The 21,810-nt window shown below is 47.0% G+C and overlaps 1 protein-coding gene across 4 annotated transcripts in view; it reads right to left on the bottom strand.

Annotated features, from left to right (window-relative positions):
• DCAF6 (DDB1 and CUL4 associated factor 6) overlaps window positions 1–21,810 on the bottom strand; it is a 912,707-nt gene that overhangs the window by 467,216 nt on the left and 423,681 nt on the right. For all 4 annotated transcript variants that reach the window (XM_063954988.1, XM_063954989.1, XM_063954991.1 and 1 more), the window contains one exon: window positions 7,337–7,542. In XM_063954988.1, the coding sequence (XP_063811058.1) occupies window positions 7,337–7,542 (206 nt within the window). The remainder of the gene's footprint in view (window positions 1–7,336; window positions 7,543–21,810) is intronic.

Raw genomic sequence — 21,810 nt, 5'->3', positions numbered from 1 at the left:
AGACATGTGAGTTCACTCCTGTGCTGTTTTATTCCCTCACCAGCTCTAGACACACTGCCCACTGGACCACCCACTTCCCAGCATCCCCCTGGTCCCAGGGACCATCACTGAAGATTCAGGTTTACACATATTACTAAGGGAGTGTCTACAAATATTAAGCATTCTAATACACTAACATCACAGTGATTGGCAGGAGAAAGTACTGGTCAGGTAGCTCTGTAGTTAATGAGCTCCTCTTGTTTCTCAAGCATTTGTATGTACGAGTACACCCCAATCAGGAGATTTGGGCAAAGTAAACCATAACGCAGAGGGAAGAAATCCTAATGCAGCACTAATGGAGTCTGCTTAATACTATCTCAGCTGTTCAAGCCTTGTTTATTTCTCTTACGTCCTAGAGGATACTGGGGTCCACATTAGTACCATGGGGCATAAACGGGTCGACTGGGAGCCATGGGCATTTTCTTTTTTGTCATTTTCAGGCAGGTCTGGCCAGCACCAGACTGCCTGCTTCGTGGGACTTTGGGGGGAACCAACCTCCCTAGGGACACTGAGCTCCTGAGGGTCCTCTTCGCAAGCCCCACCACGGCGAGCATACAGACCTGCAGCACACCGCCAACCCTAACAGAGCCAGAAAAATGAAGAGTGGGGATAGTAGGTGGCCGGCGTCCCGGGTAAAGCGGGTCGCTGGCTGTAATGGTGGTGACTAGCAGGCTGCAGATCCAGGCTTCAGAGGCATACAGGGTGTGTGTTCCATTGTGAGGGGTGAGCTGAAGCCACAACATCCATATACCCACACTGGCAGCACTTCTACAGGGGTTTTAACCCACTGTAGGACAAAAATTACCTCAGCCAGTATAAAAATAAAAAAAAATGGGAAGACCACACCATTAAGGGGGCGGAGCTTCACTATGAGCGGATAAAGCAGCTCATCAGCGCCATTTTACCTCTGCAGCTGAACACAGGCAGACTGGCAGGGAAGCGCAGCTCCTCCACAAGGACTCCAGAGTACTTTAGCGGTACCAGGAGGTCAAAGCAAAGGGGGGAGCAATATTTGGTGTATTAAACCCTATTAAGGGTACTTAGTTTGCGACCCAGCTGAATTTGTACTTTAGCTATAGGGGCGCTGTGTGGCTGGCTCAAATATAATCTGTGTCTCCCTAGGGAGCTCTGTGTGGGTTAACCGTGTTTTACCATATTTTCCTGGGTGTGTGTGTATTTTATTTCACATTTACTATGTCAAAGGAGTGTGTATAATGCACAGCAGAGTGTTTTTCTCAATCTGGGGGATCACTGTCGTGTACTCAGGATAGTATACATTCTCAGGCTAGTGGATCTGAACCAGTATGGTTAGATTCATTAATAGGGATGATTTCAATTTTTTTTAATAAATTATCCAAAAATGAGAAGTAGACGCAATACTTAAGGCAATCTGTTGATGACCTGATGAACAGAGATTCAGTGGTTATTCCAGCATCTCAGACCCCTGCTATCTGTCCACAGAATCGTACTCTGGCCCAAATCATGCAGGCCGATGATGATGATGTATCGGACTCAGAGGAGGGTGAGGTGGACTTGGGAGGAGGGGATGCAGCTTTGCCACAGGGAATACAGGCCCTGATAGAAGCTATTAGAGATGTTCTGCACATCCCTGACAAAGTGACAAAGGAAGATGAGGAATCTTATTTTAATGTAAAAAAGAAAAACTCAGCTACTTTCCCTGCGTATAAGGAATTACATTCCCTATTTGAAGCAACTTGAGTAAATCCTGACAAGAAGTTTCAGATGCCAAAACTCACATCCTTCCTGTTTCCTCAGGAGGATAGGAAAAAATGGGAAAACCCACCAATAGTTGATGCATCGGTTTCTAGGCTGTCACGTAAGAAATGTTTTACCTGTTCCTGGGGTGTTTACTCGAAGGATGCTGCAGACCACAAGATTGAGACCACTCTCAAATCTCTGTACACAGCTGCGGGGGTGGCCCAGAAACTCACTATAGCTTGTGCATGGATCTCTAGGGCTATTGCAAAATGGTCAGGTAATCTAATTGACGGGTTAGATTCCTCACCCAGGGGGGTGGGATAATTTTACCCCTACAGCATATACAGGATTCTGATAACTTTATGATGGAGGCCATAAAGGAAATTGGTTTACTCAATGCATGCACCACTGCTATGGCAGTGTCAGCACAAAGGGGCTTGTGGCTACGCCAGTGAACTGTGCACGCAGATTCCAGGAAAGGCGTGTAAATCCTACTTTCACAGATGTAGCCCTTTTTGGAGATTTACTGGATACGTGGATATCCAAGGCTACATACCTTCCTTCTGCAGATCCCCCGATCAGAAAATCCTACACTGCTCCAACTCTGCAATCCAGCAAAATTTTAAAACAAAACCAAAGGTTCTTCTACAGCCTTCAAAGGCAACAGAGGTAAACCCCCAAAAAAAACAGCAACTGTAGGTTCACAGGAAAAGAACCCCGGTTCTGCTTCCTCTAAGCCTTCAGCATGACGGTGGACCGCACTGCCTGGAAGACAGGCAGGTGGTAGCCCGTTTGTAACATATGGGCAACGTCATGCCAGAATCTCTGGGTCAAGGATCTTATAGCCCAGGGCTACAGACTGGAGTTTCAGGAACTCCCACCTCACAGATTCTTCAAATCAGGCTTACTAGCTTCTCAAGAAGCAAGTATGACTTTACAGGAAGCAATTCAAAAACTGGTACAGACTCAGGTCATTGTTCCAGTTCAACTTCAGCTGCAAAACCAGGGTTATTATCCCAACCTGTTTGTAGTTCCCATTTTAAACCTCAAGTCGTTGAACCCATACTTACAGGTGTTCAAGTTCAAGACTGAGTCTCTGAGAGAGGTGATCTCAGGTCTGGAGGAGCGGGAATTCGTGGTGTCTCTAGGTATCAAGGATGCATACATTCATATTCCGATTTGGCCGCCTCATCAGGCTTATCTAAGGTTTGAATTACAGGACTGTCACTACCAGCTCCAGGCCTTGCCATTTGGCCTCTCTACGGCACCGAGGGTGTTCACCAAGGTAGTGGCTGAGATGATGTTTCTCCTCCGCAAACAGGGAGTGAACATAATACCGTACCTGGATATTCTGCTGATAAAGGCACCATCCAGGGAGAGGTTGTTAGTCAACATTGCCCTCTCAACCTGGCTATTCCAGGATCACGGGTGGATTTTGAACCTAACAAAATCTCATCTGGAACCAACACGGAGGTTTCCGTTCCTGGGGATGATATTGGATATGGAAGCGCAGAGGGTTTACCTTCCATTGGAAAAGGCATTAGTGATCCAGTCGATGGTACAGGATGTTCTAAGACAAACAAGGAAATCGGTGCATCTATGCATTCGCCTTCTAGGAACTTATGAGGAGCTGTAGTATGGAAGGTTTCAAGCAAGCTGGATCTGTTGGACAAATAGTCCGGATCGCACCTTCACATGCACCAGAGGCTCAGTCTGTCACCAAAAGCCAGGATTTATCTTCTATGGTGACTTCAGACTTCTCACCTGACCGAGGGCTGAAGATTCGGGATTCAAAATTGGATTCTGCTAACCACAGACGCAAGACGCCAGAGGTTGGAGAGCAGACACCCAGGGGGAACAGTTCCAAGGACAATGGTCAAGTCAGGAAGCCATTCTTCCAATCAACATTCTGAAATGAAGGAACGCCCTGTTACAGGCATCACATCTTCTTCAAGTTCAAGCCACTCGGGTTCAGCTGTACAATGTCCCGGCAGTAACGTACATAAACCGACAAGGCGGAACGAAGAGCAGGGCAGCAATTTCATAGGTAACAAGGATTCTCCTCTGGGCAGAAAGAAACGCTGTGGTATTGTCCGCGATCTTCATTCCGGGAGTAGACAACTGGGAAGCAGACACGACCTCCATCCAGGAGAGTGGAGCCTTCATCCGGAGGTGTTCGGGTGCTTGACAAGTCGGTGGGGGATGCCACAAAATCGACATGATGGCCTCTCATCTCAACAAGAAGCTCAAGCGGTATTGTTCCAGGTCGAGGGACCCACACATTTTCTTGTTTTTCTGCAGTCAGGTGTGGATGTGGGCCTACGTTTGGGCTCCATAAAAGTCCAGATTTTGGCCTTATCCATTTTCTTCCAGAAACAATTGGCTTCTCTCCCTGAGGTTCAGACATTTTTGAAGGGTATTCTGCACGTCCAACTACCCTTTGTGCCTCCTACAGCACCTTGGGATCTCAACGTGGTGTTGCAGTTCCTGCAATCGGAATAGTTTGAGCCTTTACAGGACGTGGACGGCCGTTACACTGTTGGCCTTGGCTTCTGCGAGGCGTATGTCAGAGCTGGGGGGCATTGTCTCAAAAAAGCCCCTATTTGATTTTTCATGAAGATAGAGCTGAACTCAGAACTTGTCAGCAATTTCTCCCAAAGGTGGTGTCTGCATTTCATATCATCCAACCTATTGTGGCTCCGGTGGTTACCAACACTTCTGCTACTTCAAAGTCCTTGGATGTTGTGAGGGGTTTGAAGATCTATGTGAAGCGGACAGCTCGTCACAGAAAATCTGACTCGCTGTTTGTTCTCTATGATCCCTATAAAATTGGGGGTCCTACTTCAAAGCAGACAATTACACGCTGGAGCAGGCTTACTATCCAGCATGCTTATTCCACGGCAGGTCTGCCGTGTCCAAAATCTGTATAGGCCCACTCTACTAGGTCGATGGGTTCTTCCTTTGCGGCTGCCCGGGGTGTCTCAGCTTTACAGCTCTGTCGAGCAGCTACTTGGTCAGGTTCGAACACGTTTGCTAAGATCTACAAGTTCGATACTTTGGCCTCTGAGGACCTTCAGTTTGATCAATCAGTTCTGCAGGAACCTCAGCACTCTCCCACCCTCTAGGACGTAAGAGAAAATAGGATTTCAATTACCTGCCAGTAAATCCTTTTCTCGTAGTCCGTAGAGGATTCGTTTCTTTCTGCACTGTTACTTGGTTACGTATTGTTGGTTCAGTGGTTACTGTTCCTGGTTTAAAGTTTGGTTAGCTTGGCTTTCCTCTAATTTGTGTGTGCTGGTTCGGAATCTCACCACTATCCTTTTATATCCTTCTCTCAAAGTATGTCCGTCTCCTCGGGCACAGTTTCCTAGACTGAGTCTGGTAGGAGGGTCATAGAGGGAGGAGCCAGCCCACTCTATCAATTTCTTAAAGTGCCCATGGCTCCTAGTGGACCTGTATATACCCCATGGTACTAATGTGGACCCCAATATCCTCTAGGACGTAAGAGAAATAAACAAGGCTTGTACAGCTGAGATAGTATTAAGCCGACTCCATTTGTTCTGCGTTAGGATTTCTTACCTCTGCGTTATGGTTTACTTTGCCCAAATCTCCTGATTGGGGTGTACTCGTACATACAAATGCTCTACTGAGAGGAGCTAGGGAATAGAAATTTTACCATTGACAATCATACTCCAGGAATCAGCCTTAGTATAGATACAGGAGGGTAAGTATACAAAACATCTATAACTCCATTTACCCAACTGAAGCTTAGGTTACCGTAATTAATCTACCTCATATGGACTCCAAATTAAGAAATTGGTTAATTTATTTGTAACTGTATGTAGTTATAACTGTGTAAGCCATGGGTCTTCGCTGCGGTGGAACTACAAATCCCAGAATTGCTATTAAAGCATGCTAGAACTGAGGCAGGGCATGTTGGGATGTGTAGTTCCACAGCAGCTGGAGGGCCGCAGGTGGGAGACCTATGGTGTAAGGGTTGATATATTGTTAACTTGCGTTGAACTGTGCACAGATTAACAAACTTGTACCCTTGTCTAACAACAGAGATTCTAGTCATTCCCTTCTAGGGGGGAAGGAGTCGTTTTCAATTACTTAGTTTCTGGGGGGCAGATTTATTAAGCCTGGTGAAGTAATAAAGTGGAAGGTGATAAAGAACCAGCCAGTCAGCTCCTGTCATTTTTCCAATCCAGCCTGTGACATGACAGGTAGGAGCTGATTGGCTGGTGCGTTATCACCTTCCACTTTATCACTTCACCCTGCTTAATACATCTGCCCCTGGGTCTCTTATACTGAGTTTTAGCGAAGTATCCCTGATGTTAGCAACAGATAGGGGGTGAAGTAACAGGAGTTTTAATGTAACAAAGTGTGATGTCATTGTATAGTGCAGAAATTGTCACTATTGTTTTATTGTGATTTAAGTCAAGGACATGCAGTATCATCCGAATAAAATAATGCTACAGTACCTTCTGATGAGCATCATCCATTGGAGCAAGAGGTACCTTAATTCTTATAACCTAGCATTAGCATATTATACTTCTGTGTTATAACTTGGGGTACTTACTGATATACATTAGCAGGGTTATCGTAAGTAGACCTTGGGGTAAATTTACTAAGATGGGAGTTCCATTTAAGATGGGATGTTGCCCATAGCAACCAATCAGCTTCTACTTCTCATTTATCTAGCACCTTCTAGAAGATAATACCTGAACTCTGATTGGTTGCCATAGACAACATCCCATCTTAAATAGAACTCACATCTTAGTAAATTTACCCCCTTGTCCCTGGTCTAGCCAGACATTTATTCTTAGGTGGAGCACATATTGTAATTGGTAGCCCGCACTTCCCAGGAGGGAAATATGAGGTGGGTTGCACGGTAATGTAATTTACCTGCCCTTATAACTGTGCAAGGTAGAGATTATATAATCTAAAATTGATATAGTGCATGACAGAGAGAAGACATGATCTATGTGTTGCACTAGTTATCTGCAGATGATTGTCAGTGCAAAGAATCTGAGCAGCAGTGGCTGTCTGGGAGCTCTGAAGGCAGACAATTAGTAGAAAAATACTTTATAATATGCTGGTCTGACAAAACTAGAGAATGCCAACTTTTATTAGGTGTATACCCCATAAATGGGAGGTAGATTATTTATTTTATTTTGTATCTAGATGTAATGACAAAATATGATTTTGGTCTTCTGTATTGTGAGCTTTGTTTCATCATTTTAAATATAAGACACAAGCGACAATCTGTTTTAAACCATATACTACTAATTGCAATCCCACAGTCTTCCAGCGTTGCCTAGTAACAGCAGAATATATAAATATTACACTATTCAGTAATTACTGTGGCAAATGTCATTCTTTTGACACCCTTCAGGTGATTCCACAAGGAATGTTATGCTAGAATATAATTAAAGGTAAATAATATTTTAATTCCATTCTTGCTGAGAAAACAAGGAAATAACCCCTGTAGTAATAGTATGTCTCTGAGTAATACAGAATTCTAAAAAGGCAAATGACTTTAATCTTTATCAACAAATTCTTGGTAGTCACTTACCTCTTCCCGCCTCTGATTAACTGAAGGAAATTTAAGTTCTTTTCCTTTGTCATCTTTTGGATCAAATAAATATAGGTAGTCTGATGAGTAGCTCACAAGGACTTCTTGCCCATCTTCACTGTAGCACAAAGAAGTTACGCGGCAAGACTTGTTTGTAAGGTGAGAGGGAACGAAACGTGCACACATTCCTGTAGTACCGCGACTGCCTGTCATAAACATTGTATAACAAAATTAGCATAAATGTATTATTTATTAAGTTATTTATATAGCACACACATATTATGCAGTGCTTACAGAGAAAATTTGTCCATTTACATGAGTCCCTGCCCCAGATTAGTTTACAATCTATATTTCCTACCACATGTACACACACACACACACACACACACACACACACACACTCTCATGCTAGGATTGATTTTGTTGGGAGTAGATTGACCTACCAGTATATTTTTTGGATTGTGGGAGGAAACCGGAGTACCAGGAGGAAACCCAATCTGAATATACAAACCCCACACAGTAAGGGCCATGGTGGGAATAGAACCCATTACCTCAGTACTGTGAGACTGTAATACTAAACATTACACTTCTGTGCTGCCCAGTAAATGCTTTACTTCAAACACACAAGTTTTAGGTATTGTTATTAAATTTAGAAGTATCTCTAAACCCAGGTAATTTTTCAAGATTGTATAGTAAAGACAATCGCCATATCAAGAGCCTGCAATCAGTTGACAGGCAAACTGATAGTGCAAAATTTAGGTTTGAGGGATGTAGCCAGGCGCCAAACCCTCTGGGTTTGAGCTGGCCGTGAGTGACACTTGGCTTCCCCAATAAAGCCTGTAGTCTAAATGTAGGTTTGTGGTTGTTGTGTCACACAAGTGGAAAGTTTTGGGATTGGATATTAGGATTATTGAATGGATAAGATCTTGGTTGAAGGATAGAAAACAGAGAGTTATGGTAAATGGAGTGCATTCACAGGAGGGAAATGTTACCAGTGGAGTACCCCAGGGATCTGTACTTGGACCAGTGCTTTTTAATATCTTTATTGGTGACATTGCAAATGGCATTAAAGGGAAAGTATGCCTTTTTGCAGATGACACAAAGGTATGCAACAGTGTAGACACACCAGGTGGGGTAAAATAGGATTTTAGTACCTACCGGTAAATCCTTTTCTCTTAGTCCGTAGAGGATGCTGGGGACTCCGTAAGGACCATGGGGTATAGACGGATCCGCAGGAGCTTGGGCACACTATAAAGACTTGAACTGGGTGTGAACTGGCTCCTCCCTCTATGCCCCTCCTCCAGACCTCAGTTAGAAAACTGTGCCCAGGAGAGATGGACATTTCGAGGAAAGAATTTATTGTTATAACATGGTGAGTGTCATACCAGCTCACACCTCAAATACACTGTAGAACGTGGCATTCAGTAGAATACCAGCCAATGGCATGAACAAAACACAGCCACATGCTGAGAGAATATGTAACACAACCCGTGTGTCCACATAAGCAAAAATAAGACCCCACATGCCATGTCATGAACAACGGTAGCAACCGCCAGACAGAGAAGACACACCACCAGGGTGTACCCAAAAGTAATAACTGCAGACACAGTACGCACTGGGACGGGCCCAGCATCCTCTGCGGACTAAGAGAAAAGGATTTACCGGTAGGTACTAAAATCCTATTTTCTCATATGTCCTAGAGGATGCTGGGGACTCCGTAAGGACCATGGGGTTTATACCAAAGCTCCAAAACGGGCGGGAGAGTGCGGACAACTCTGCAGCACCGAATGAGCAAACATAAGGTCCCCAAAAAACAGGGTATCAAACTTGTAGAGCATAGCAAAAGTGTTTGATCCCGACCAAGAATCCGTTCGGCAAAGTTGAACCGCCGAGACTCCTTGGGCATCCGCCCAAGAAAAACCCATCTTCCCCAAAAAAATGGACCTCCACCGACTTCGGTGACGGCAATTCAACCGTAGAATGAACATGCCAAACCGCATCACAGATTCAGTGTGTAACAGACTGCATAACGCAGTCTCCCAAACCATGCTGGGAACATACCAGACAAACAGAGCCTCTGTTTCTCCAAACTGAACCAAATTTACGACCTACATACCCAAATCCCTGGCTAGATCGAGGGAATTTGAATCAGCTAATGCCTAAGTAACCACCGGCATCAAAACAGGCCGAATTCTGTGAAACCTAGAAACCACTCTTGGTAAAACTACTAAGCGAGTACTCAATTCCTCTCCATCCACCTGAAAGCTCAAACAAGTCTCTTGTGAGACAAAACCACCACTTCCGACACCCGCCTTGCGGGCGTCAAAGCCAATAGCATGACCACTTTCCAAGAGAGAAATGTTGTAAAGAAAATTATTAGGCTTGCCTCCACACCGACTTGTAAAGTATGGATAAGCATGCCTAACTGAAAGTCCTCCATAGGAGCCTTCCTGGATACACACCGAGACACACAATTACTCCAACTATGGTGGTAACGCTTTGCCGTTAGTTCTTTCATAGCCTGAAGAATTGAGGAAATGACTTCACTGGGAACACCCGATCGGCTTAGGATATGGCATTCAACCGCCCCCACGTCAGACGCAGTCGCGGGAAGTCCTGAAACACGCCCTGATCTTGTTGTAACATTACCTCACGTAGAGGAAGAGGGCAGTAATCTTCTATGAGGAAACCATGAAACTGGATAGCCAACCCTCGCTGGCTAGACCGGATTCAAGAGGATCCCCGGAACCTTCGATTATCTTACGCTTACCACCGTCAGAAAAGTGAAAGCTGAGAGGTCACCTAGACCGACTAAAAACACCCACGGAGACACGAGGATGTCCACTGCTATATCTTGAGTGTCCCTGGACCTGGAACAATCTCCTTGAGGCCTCTCGTTGAGGCGAGACGCCCACATGTCCAATTGCGACACTCCTCAAAGATTTGTCACGTCTGGGAAAGCTTCTTGATGATGACTGAATTTGTCCCGGCTGGATATCGCGTCAGCAGAGGAAATCTATTTCTCCGTCGTTTACCTCCGGAACGAAGACTGCTAAAATAGCGTTTTCCAGACTTCCCACTCAACTGCAAACTGTGCATCTTCTGCCATTGCCGCTTTGCTCCTTGTTCCGCCATAGCGGCTTACTTACGTCACTGCTGACAAGTCGTCTGGCAGAACTAACATGGAAGAACACGAAGAATAATTCGTCGAAATAGCTCTTAATTCAAGAAAGCTTACAGCAGACAAGTTTCCCAACTTGACCTTATCCTCTGGAAATACGTCCCTTGCAAAGGACTGCTCCCCAGCTTTGGAGATCTGTATGCACGGACACCAGGATCTAAACCTGGATCCCGGACCTTCATTCCTCTAGAAGGAAAGAACCGAGCAGACACCACGGGAGCGATGTCCTGTCCGTTTGGATTATATTCCGGTACATCTGCAGGTGAGACCCGGACCGCATTTCCAACTAGTCACATGAAAACCACTCTGGTATTAGACCTGCTGACCAAAAAAGGCCTCTTAGGCCGCACCCATCTGTCTTATTAACAGAACATATTGATGAGGTGTCACTTCAAAGCCGATCCAACTCTGGACCCTCAGGACCTCTTTCCACAGGAAAAATACCTATCCTTAACCGGTCAGTATCTACTCCGAAACCCACTTTTGACATCTGCGTCGTTGGGAACAACAGCGAATCCCTGTGTCGAAGAACAGTCAGAAAGAAACAACGATTTGCACCTTTATACAGGGACAACCAGACAATGTCCTGAACCTGACACACCTCTGTATGGCGTCGCGTACTACCTCCCCTTCCAGAGGGGAATGGCAAGATCTATTAGAAAAAACAGTAAGGGGAAACAACCGTAACTCAGAATGTCCCCCTTTGGCTTCTATAAATAACCCACAGGTCCTAGTCTATTCTTGGACTAACGGAAAATTAGTAGACAAGTGGTCACCGGAGTGGGGACCAGCCAGATAGACTCAGCGACAAGTGGTGGATGTAGTGAAAACAGAAAACGACATCCACTTCTGCGAACCTAACAAGACTGCAGAACTCTTACCTTTTCACCTTCGACTGTCTGCACAGAAAAGGAAAAAAAGAACGGTATCGAACCAGTTAAAACGACTGCATCCCACAAAAGAATGTGTCACCAACCGTTGTGAAGGAGGCTAACTCACGAAGTTCGACTTACCAGTGGAATTCGCCGATATCGACTGAACAGCATCTCCCGGAGACATCCTCCGCATTTTCCGGTCACACCTTCTGCTGTCACGTGGCAGCCTGCTGTAATGTTATAAGGCAGAATAAACATAGGCAAGCCTACCCACTCTGGGTAGGATAATTCTATCGGATGCTTACCCGAATACAACACTCCCTCAAGTGCATACAGTGCAAATAAGGACAAAGTATTGAAATAAAATTTCACTTAGCTGCCTGTGTATGATCCTTTGCGACCGGCTCTGCGTCGACCAGGAGTTGACTGTCATAATTTTCTCTCCGCGTTGTGAAGAGAATAATATTCGGACTCCTTGAGAGGATCGAAACCAACTCGTCACGGCCAATCTAGAGCTTAATCAACAGAGCGACCAGCACATGAGAAGAATACCATTATTTCAGCATTCATGGATATACCTCATGTAATACACAATAAAACACATATATCCTAACCATGCATATAGAACCTATATCTACATATATAAACATATAGACATAACCTATACGCAAGTGGATTGTCCAGACCTGTCAGGTCCCTAGTGACAGTAATGTGTTGCGAATGTGTATGACCATGTACTGACATGCCCCCGATGTGGATCTACCAGGAACGTTATGGTCGACAGAAACTTAGCAAATGTCGCCAGCAAGGAATATTAAGTGGGCAAATAATAATAATAATAATCACGGAACCCCAGGGGGTCTGAGGGAAGCATACAAATACAATTTTGATAACACTCCCCCCACATATACCTCTACAGATAGATAGATAGATAGATAGATAGATAGATAGATAGATAGATAGATAGATAGATAGATAGATAGATAGATACAGGTACCAGGCAATAACCGCCTGATAACATCTTTACCCAGGACAGGGCATCCACAAACAACTGTCTCTCGCCTATCGTGTTTACTGTTTTAAGCACACAAACACCAATTTGCTAATACTTAATTTTCCGAATCAAGTACTGCCAAGCGCCGGCGAAGCCGACCGTTATCCCCACAGTAGTTTGTAACAAATCCCTCACACCTGTCGACATATGTCGACCAACCAATAGTGGGTACAAACCGGGAAACAGTGAATTGATGTATTTCAACAAGGATTGTGCGACCATTATCAACATAATGCTAAAGGACACCCATATAGCATTAAAAAACCACTGTGCCCCCCCCCCCCACTTCCTACTATACAGTAAGGCTTGTCGGGGACCGGAGGAAATTGGCGCAGACTCCTTTGTGAGGGCTAAGCTCCGCCCCTTCCCGGCGCGCTTAAGCTCGCTCATAATAGTATAACATTATACATATATATAAATACACAAGCTGGTCTGGCCCCGTATATAGTGTAAAGACACTATATACCATAAGAAACAAATGCCGCACAGGGCGCTCCCCCCCCCCGTGCGCCCTGCACCCAAACAGACCCTCGGCGTGTGGGAGCACGGGCGCTCAACGCGCCCCTGCTATCAAATGGCGGGGTTATCATATGGGGCGCCCGGGACCACAAACAGCCCACCAGAATCCATATAGATATATAAGCTGCCCAGGGCGCCTCCCCCCCCCGGCGCCCTGCACCCATGGAAGCCGGCGGCGGGGAGAAATGGCGCGCATCACACTACAACATGCTGGCGGTGGTCCGGGACACGGAGCCCCAGCACTGCCAGTTTAAGCTCACAAAGTACCGTACTATGTTGCCCAGGGCGCTCCTCCCCCAGCGCCCTAAACCCGTGGGAGCCGGCGGCGGGGGAGAAATGGCGCGCAGTGCGCCATAACATGCTGGCGGGGGTCCGGGCCACAGAGCCCCGGCACCGCCAGTGTAACCTCTTACAGCCTAGAAACTAAGAACTGTAACATGCTGGCCAGGGCGCTCCCCCCCAGCGCCCTGCACCCGTGGGAGCCGGCGGCGGGGGAACAATGGCGCGCAGCGCGCTGTGATATGCTGGCGGTGGTATGAGACACAGTGCCCAGGCACTGAAACGCTTTTATGCCAGCCTCAATAAGAAATTAGTAATATGCTGCCCAGGGCGCTCCCCCCCCCCCCCCCAGCGTCCTGCAACCTGTGAGTGCCGTTGGTGTGTGGGAGCAAGGAGCGCAGCGCAACCGCTGTACCTCCGTTACTGAAGTCTTCTGCCGTCACTAAAGTCTTCTGTTCTTCACATACTCACCCGGCTTCTTTCTTCTGGCTTCTGTGAGGGGGGTGACGGCGTGGCTCCGGGAACAAGCAGCTAGGCGCACCAAGTGATCGAACCCTCTGGAGCTAATGGTGTCCAGTAGCCGAGAAGCAGAGCCCTTGAACTAAGAAGAAGTAGGTCTGACTTCTCTCCCCTCAGTCCCACGATGCAGGGAGCCTGTAGCCAGCAGGTCTACCTGAAAATAAAAAACCTAACAAAGTCTTTTAGAGAAACTCAGGAGAGCTCCCCTAGTGTGTGACCCATCATTCCTGGGCACAAAGTCTAACTGAGGTCTGGAGGAGGGGCATAGAGGGAGGAGCCAGTTCACACCCAGTTCAAGTCTTTATAGTGTGGCCAAGCTCCTGCGGATCCGTCTATACCCCATGGTCCTTACGGAGTCCCCAGCATCCTCTTGGACGTATGAGAAAACAAATGATTGAGGATCTATGTAGACTAGAGGAATGGTCAAGAGTGTGGCAATTACAGTTTAATGCCAAAAAATGCAAAATCATGCACTTGGGTCTCAAAAATCCAAAGGCTAAATATAGTATTAATGGCACTATACTGGAAACTACTGAGGAGGAAAGGGATCTAGGAGTCACTATTTCAGATGACTTAAAGGCAGGTAAGCAATGTAACAAAGCAATGAGGAAGGCTAGTCAGATGCTTGGCTGCATTGGGAGAGGAATCAGCAGCAGAAAGAAAGAAGTAATAATGCCACTGTATAGGTCATTGGTACGGCCTCATATAGAATACGGTGTTCAATTCTGGAGGCCATATCTTCAAAAGGATATTAATACATTAGAAACTGTACAAAGAAGGGCAACTAAAATAGTAAATGGCCTACATCACAAAACATACCCAGAAAGACTAAGAAATCTCAAAATGTATAGTTTGGAGCAGAGAAGGGAAAGGGGGGACATGATAGAAACTTTCAAATATATCAAGGGTTTTAACAGAGTCCAGGAGGGAAACATTCTCCAAATGAAGAGATGCAATAGGACACGAGGACATGCACTGAGACTGGAGGAGGGGAGGTTCAGGGGAAATTTGCGGAAAAATTACTTAACAGAAAGGGTAGTGGACAAGTGGAATAGCCTCCCATCAGAGGTGGTAGAGGCTAAGACAGTAGAGCAATGTAAACATGCATGGGATAGACATAAGGATATCATTACAAAGAAATAAGGATCAAATAAGGTTAGAGATAAAAATAATGTAAACAAAAAGAAGGGGGCAAACTAGATGGGCCAAGTGGTTCTTATCTGCCGACAAATTCTATGTTTCTATGTTTACCCAGTGAACCAAATAGCAATGTGGTTTATCTTTCAGAGAATAACAATTTAAGATATGTTCACAATACCTTATTTAATAAACAAATCATACCAGTTCCCAATGTAGCCTCGATCAAAGTTGCTGGTAGCCACAGGTGGAGTGCGCCGACGCATTTTGAGACATCTAGTCTCTTTTTCAAGGCTTGAAAAAGAGACTAGATGTTTGAGAGGTTTCTTTATTAAACCCTTTTGGTTTGGGTGTTAAGGTAAAATCTATTACAATACAGTACCTATGGAACGATATTAGTATATAACTTTATATAAGTTTTAATGCCATGCCTGCACACTGAGCTGTGATAAATAGGAGTTAAGGTAAGCTACTACACATTAGGCAACCAACCTGAATTCAATTCAAGATCAAAAAGTAACTGTGCTATGCTCAGCCTAGTTGTGTGGTGGTGTTAGATAAATTGTCATGTGAAATAACAATGGGGTTATTCAGATCCCAAAGGATCTGCGACGGGATGTGCAAAGTACCGATTATCAGTACTTTGCACATGTGCAGGTGCCGTTCTGCACATCAACAAACTGGTCCTGTGATGCAGCACACAGTGCGTTATGAGACTGTCAGTGACTGACAGTCTGATGCTGTTTGGGGGTGGGGAGGGGGCGGCAACAGCCTCAGTTTCTTCAAACAGAGGTGAGTTGCTTTTGTTTAAGGGGAGGGAAGAGGCCAGGAATCTCCGTGGTTGCACAGAGATTTCATGGCCTCTGCGACAGGCGGCTTGCACTTCACCATGGGTGCTGTAGGCCGCCTAATGGCGAGTGACCAATCTGATGCTGCATCCTACAGGACCTATGCCCCAGAGTACATCTACTCTACATTCTCTTCAGTGGACGTGGGTCACGGAGAAAGGACAGCCATTCTGCACACCGTGGCCCCTTAGGCCATCCCAGGGAAAGGCACAGGTCTCCAGGAACAATCCACACTACCAGCAGAAAAAAAGCAGCAAAAGGTACCCATCTTAAATAAACACAACTAAAGACAAACAATAGTGTGTCACACTCGCGGCGCTACGGCTGCCGCACTTACCGCTCCGGGTGCGCTGGGTCTCCCGGCGGTCGTCGCCCCCGGTGGGCTCCGGGTCATCACGTCTTGCTGGCGCTGCCTCCAGCGGGTTCCCGGGGTGTGGGCGGCGCCATTGCGCCCGGCATCCACGAGAGCGTGGTGAGCGGGTGACGTCATCGGCCCCTTCCGCCAATCAGGAGAGGGCGGGAAGTTCAAAGGCAGACGCCGTACAGAGCCCCGGCGCCTGAGTATCGTCTTTTCCAATGATCACCAGTGCTAGCAGCGTTCAGCGTGTTCTCAAGCTGAACGTCTCCTGTGTTCCAGCGTTGCAGAGAATCTTTCAGTGGGACATTCCCTGTGCTACCAGCGTTACAGAGTATCTTTCAGTGGGACATTCCCTGTGCTACCAGCGTTACAGAGTATATCTCAGTGGGACATTCCCTGTGCTACCAGCGTTACAGTGCATCACTCAGTGGAACCTTCCCCGTGCTACCAGCGTTACAGTGTATCACTCAGTGGAACCTTCCCCGTGCTACCAGCGTTACAGTATATCACTCAGTGGAACCTTCCCTGTGCTACCAGCGTTACAGTGTATCACTCAGTGGGACATTCTATGCGTTACCAGCGTTACAGTGTATCTCTCAGAGGGACACCTCCTGTGCTTCCAGTATTACAGGGTATCCCTAAGTGGAACGCCTCCCAAACTTCCAGAGTTACACTGAATCTCAAATCCTCATTTATTTCTTCAGCATCACTCACAAGTTCTTCATTCTTCTGTGTGCTTCAACATCGTTCTCAAATCCTCATTCATTTCTTCAACATCGCTCACAAGTTCTTCATTCTTCTGTGTGCTTCAACATAGTTCTCAAATCCTCATTCATTTCTTCAACATCGCTCACAAGTTCTTCATTCTTCTGTGTGCTTCAACATCGTTCTCAAATCTTCATTCATTTCTTCAGCATCGCTCACAAGTTCTTCATTCTTCTGTGTGCTTCAACATCGTTCTCAAATCTTCATTCATTTCTTCAGCATCGCTCACAAGTTCTTCATTCTTCTGTGTGCTTCAACATCGTTCTCAAATCTTCATTCATCTCTTCAGCATAGCTCACAAGTTCTTCATTCTTCTGTACTTCAGCATCGCCCACCAAGCCTTGGCCACAACTAATTCTTTAGCATTAGCTCCAGGCAGCCCTAAGAAGAGCTTTTTTTGAAGAAAAAAGTGAAGACTACAAGGGCAGCAGCGGTGGTAAATGTCAGAAGACATTCACTGCTGCAGCTCCAGCTCTCCCCAGCGGCGCTGTACACTCCCAAGCCCTGGTTGCCGGGTAACTACAGCAGGCGACTCCGGTTTTCTTCACGCCGGGCACACATGACGGGGGCTCTCCGGGATTGCGTGGCTTTGCATCGAGCGGTGGCAAGTGGGTCCCGCTTGCGGGACCCGGTCTTTATCGCGATCCGGCGCGGTCAGTGGGAGGCGGTGGACACTGTGGCAGTACAGGTGATCCCACTAGATCACCAGGGCATGGGTGCAGGTCAGGTTTTCTCTCTAAACCATTTTCAGTAGCCCACAGTACCCGGTGGTTTTGCCAGAAGGGGGATAAGGCTTAGACCTGAAGCCCCTCCCCCAGCCCCAGGGCGCCATTTCCTGCAAATGTTCCCGCCCTGGAGCTGCATATCTGTCTCTCCCTCACTCCCTGTCAGTGTCTGGGCGCCATTATCTCTTAGCTTCACTGTTCCTGGGACTGCTTGGGCAAATCCTCCTGTGTAAAGCCGCCTGGTTGTCAGTGCTGTGACTTTACATGACACTTAAGTATTCTACCTGCCTTTTTAGACAGTGCTAGTTAAGAAAGAGTGCATTTAGTCAGGGTTTTCTAGTACAGTTACCCTGTGATATACATCCAGTTCTTACTGTGCAGTGTTATATCTATTGACTATATAGCTATATAGCTATATATATATATATATATATATATAAGCTAGTCCAGTGCAGTATTATTGTTAGTAATAACCTCTGCATTGTACTGTGACTATCTGTGTGTGCATTAGATAGCTGAGTGGTGTCCATTTCGTGTCTTTCACTCAGCTTGCTATCCCTATATTCTATAACCTGAGGGGGTTTGGTGCGTCAGGTTTTATATTGATATAGGATTTTCACAAAGATATACTTTAATACGTATTTTTCTCTGTGATTTAGTCACCATATCTCTCCTTTATCTCTGCTAGTGCTGACTACACTGCGCAGGGGTTTGGGTAAGAGGTATTGTGCTGCTGCCAATTGTACTGTGTTACCTGATACTGCAAGTTATATCATGTCTGCTTCTGAGGGTAACGGTTCTGGGGCTGAACACACTGCCGGTGTTGCTGAAGCCACAGATCCCTATGAGGAAAATATAGCAGCTGTGGGATCTGGTTCTGGGGGCTCCTTGCCTCCCAGTGGGACTGTGGCAACGGAGGTACATAATGACCCACCATGGGCCGCTTTTTCCACGCTGCTACATACGCTAGTTAATAAACTAACATCCCCTATGGGACCCCCAATGCCGGTACAACCGTATGTGGTCCCTGCAGCTAACCTGCCGTGGGCGGACAATTTATCTGCTCACTTGAGGAAGTTGAACCAGTCCCTGACTACTAAAAAGTCTGACCATCGCTCGCCTAAGCCTAAGGGGTCCTCTAAGCGAGCGCTTGTCTCCTCACAATCCACTGCTGTCACTGACACCTCGTCTGATGACGACGGCACTTACACTGACCCCACAGGTTCGGACTCAGATACGGCTGATGGGGAGGGTAGTTCACATGTGGATGTTCCTGATCTTTTGGAGGCTATTAAGTTAATTCTACAGATTACGGATGATCCCGAGCCATCCGTCCCTCCTAAGAAACCAGATAGGTTCAAGCGTCAGAAGGTGGTTAAACAAGTTTTACCTCACTCTGATCACCTAGTGGATATAAGTCAGGAACCCTGGGAAAACCCGGGTACGAAGTTTGTGCCTCAAAAGAAGATGCTGGCTCGCTATCCCCACGCACCAGAGCTGTCTAAGAATTGGGAAACGCCTATTCCAGTAGACTCACATGTGGCTAGGATGGTGGTTTCTTCAGCTCTACCTGTCACTACCGTCGCGTCTCTAAAAGAGCCTACGGATAAACGTGTGGAGGGTTGTCTTAAAGCGATATACACCCTCACGGGTGCTGCACAAAGGCCCACTATTGCAGCAACATGGGATGCAGAGGCTATTGAAGCATGGGTATTGGAGTTAGAAGCCGATATCTCTTCTGACCATGCTAGACAATGCTTATCATATATTGTCACAGCTTCTCGCTATATTAAAGAGGCGGCTTCCGCTGCCGGTATCCTAGCAGCCAAGGCCTCTACTACGTCAGTCCTGGCTCGCCGGATATTGTGGCCGAGATCCTGGTCTGTGGATCTGGACTCTAGAAAAACCCTGGAAGTACTCCCTTTCAAGGGAGATATTCTGTTTGGGGAGGACTTAAATTAGATAGTGGCTGATTTGGCTACTGCTAAAACTGCCTGTCTGCCAAGTACCACTCCTTCTGTGTCGAAGGCTAAAGGTACTTCCTTTCGCCCTTCAGGTAAAGCAAAAGGTCAGGCGTACAACAAGCAGGCCCGCACTTTCAAACCTGGTAAGCCGAAGCCCAAAAGAGGCTGGGCTGCCCGTCAGCCAGCTTCCAAGACCGATAAGCCTGCCGCATGACGGGGCGGGCCTCCCCCTGGGGTATCCCAGGGTGGGGGGCCGGCTTCTAGGGTATACCCAGGAATGGTTGAAGACCACTTCAGATGCCTGGGTACGGGAAGTCGTCACTCGAGGTTATGCCATAGCCTTCAAAAACTGACCCCCTCATCGATTTTGCCAGACAGACGTCCCGTGGACCAGACAAAGGCAGACACTATGCATTTGGTGGTATAGACCCTCCTGGATACAGGAGTCATAGTACAGGTGCCTCTTGCGCAGAGAGTCCGGGAGTACTATTCTCCGCTGTTTCTAGTCCCGAAACCGAATGGGTCTTCCCGGCCCATTCTCAACCTCAAGGTATTGAATAGGTTTGTGAAGGTTTCCAAGTTCCGTATGGAAACCCTTTGCTCTATAGTTCTGGCCTTGGAACCTGGGGACTACATGGTCTCCCTGGACATACAGGATGCTTACCTGCATATTCCTATAGCAGCGTCACATCAGCAGTACCTGAGGTTTGCTATTGGCAACCTCCATTACCAGTTTCGGGCGTTACCTTTTGGTTTAACAACGGCTCCGCGAGTCTTCACAAAAGTTATGGTGGTGATGACGGTGGTACTCCACAGTCAAGGGGTTAGGATACTGCCGTATCTGGACGACTTGTTAATCCTGGCAAATTCCCCAGAAATTCTCCTGCGTCATCTGAATATGGCTGTCCAATTTCTACAAGCCCACGGGTGGCTCATCAACTGGAAGAAATCCTCCCTGGTCCCTGCTCAGAGCATGGTGCACCTAGGCGCGCTATTGGACACTCACAACCAGCGGTTGTTTTTGTCTCAGGAGAAAGTCCTGAAGCTTCAGGACAGGATTCACTGCTTCCTTTCTCGTCCGCAAGTGTCGATACATTCGGCGATGCAGGTGCTGGGCCTCATGGTATCAGCATTCGACATGGTGGAGTATGCTCAATTCCATTCTCGCCCCCTCCAGAAGCTGATTCTAGTCAAGTGGGACGGCCTGCCTCACCGGATCAGGTCTCACATGATCTCATTGACTCCGGAGGTCCGTCTGTCGCTGCTCTGGTGGCTCCGGGACCGACAATTGTGCAGGGGCCGTCCATTCTGGATATCCAGCTGGGTCCTGTTGACGACAGATGCCAGTCTAAGAGGTTGGGGCGTGGTGCTGGAGCAACACTCCCTTCAGGGTCGGTGGACCAAGGAGGAGTCCCTCCTCTCAATCAACATTCTGGAATTGCGGGCGGTCTTCAATGCATTGAACCTAGCCCAGCTTTTAATTCAGAACCGTCCTGTTCAAGTGCAGTCGGACAACGCCACCACAGTGGCTTACATAAATCATCAAGTTGGCACTCAAAGCCGTCTGGCAATGAAAAAAGTCTCACGGATACTACATTGGCCGGAACGCCATCTACCGGCCATATCGGCAATCTTCATTCCGGGAGTCCTGAATTGGGAAGCGGACTTTCTCAGTTGTCAGGACGTACATGCCGGCGAGTGGGGCCTCCATCCAGAAGTGTTTCAACTCCTAGTGGAAAAGTGGGGTCTTCCAGACGTAGATCTGATGGCGTCTCGACACAATCACAAGGTTCCGGTCTTCGGAGCAAGGATAAGGGATCATCAAGCAGCATTCGTGGATGCGCTGGCGGTGCCGTTGAGGTTTCGGCTGCTGAACGTGTTCCCTCCGATGTCACTCCTGCCCAGAGTAATTCGGAAGTTCAAGCAAGAAAAAGGAATTCTGCTTCTCATAGCTCCAGCGTGGCCCAGACGGCACTGGTTCTCAGACCTGCAAGTCCTATCGTCAGAGCGTCCAATTCTACTTCCACAACGCCCAGACCTCCTCGTTCAGGGCCCCTGTGTCTACCAGGACCTAGCCCGGCTGTCTTTGACTGGCTCTTGAAGCTTCTGTCTTAAGGGCTAAAGGGTTTTCTGAGGTGGTCATTCAAACTTTGTTGCGGGCCCGGAAACCGGCTTCAGCTCGGATTTACTATAGGATTTGGCATTTTTACTTTGGTGCGCATCTAACGATTATGACGCTTCCAAGTTTAG

The sequence above is a fragment of the Pseudophryne corroboree genome, chromosome 2, assembly GCF_028390025.1.
Source record: "Pseudophryne corroboree isolate aPseCor3 chromosome 2, aPseCor3.hap2, whole genome shotgun sequence".
Classification (NCBI taxonomy): domain Eukaryota; kingdom Metazoa; phylum Chordata; class Amphibia; order Anura; family Myobatrachidae; genus Pseudophryne; species Pseudophryne corroboree.
The sequence above is the reverse complement of the archived record's forward strand: the minus strand, read 5'-3'. Positions and strand labels throughout refer to the sequence as shown.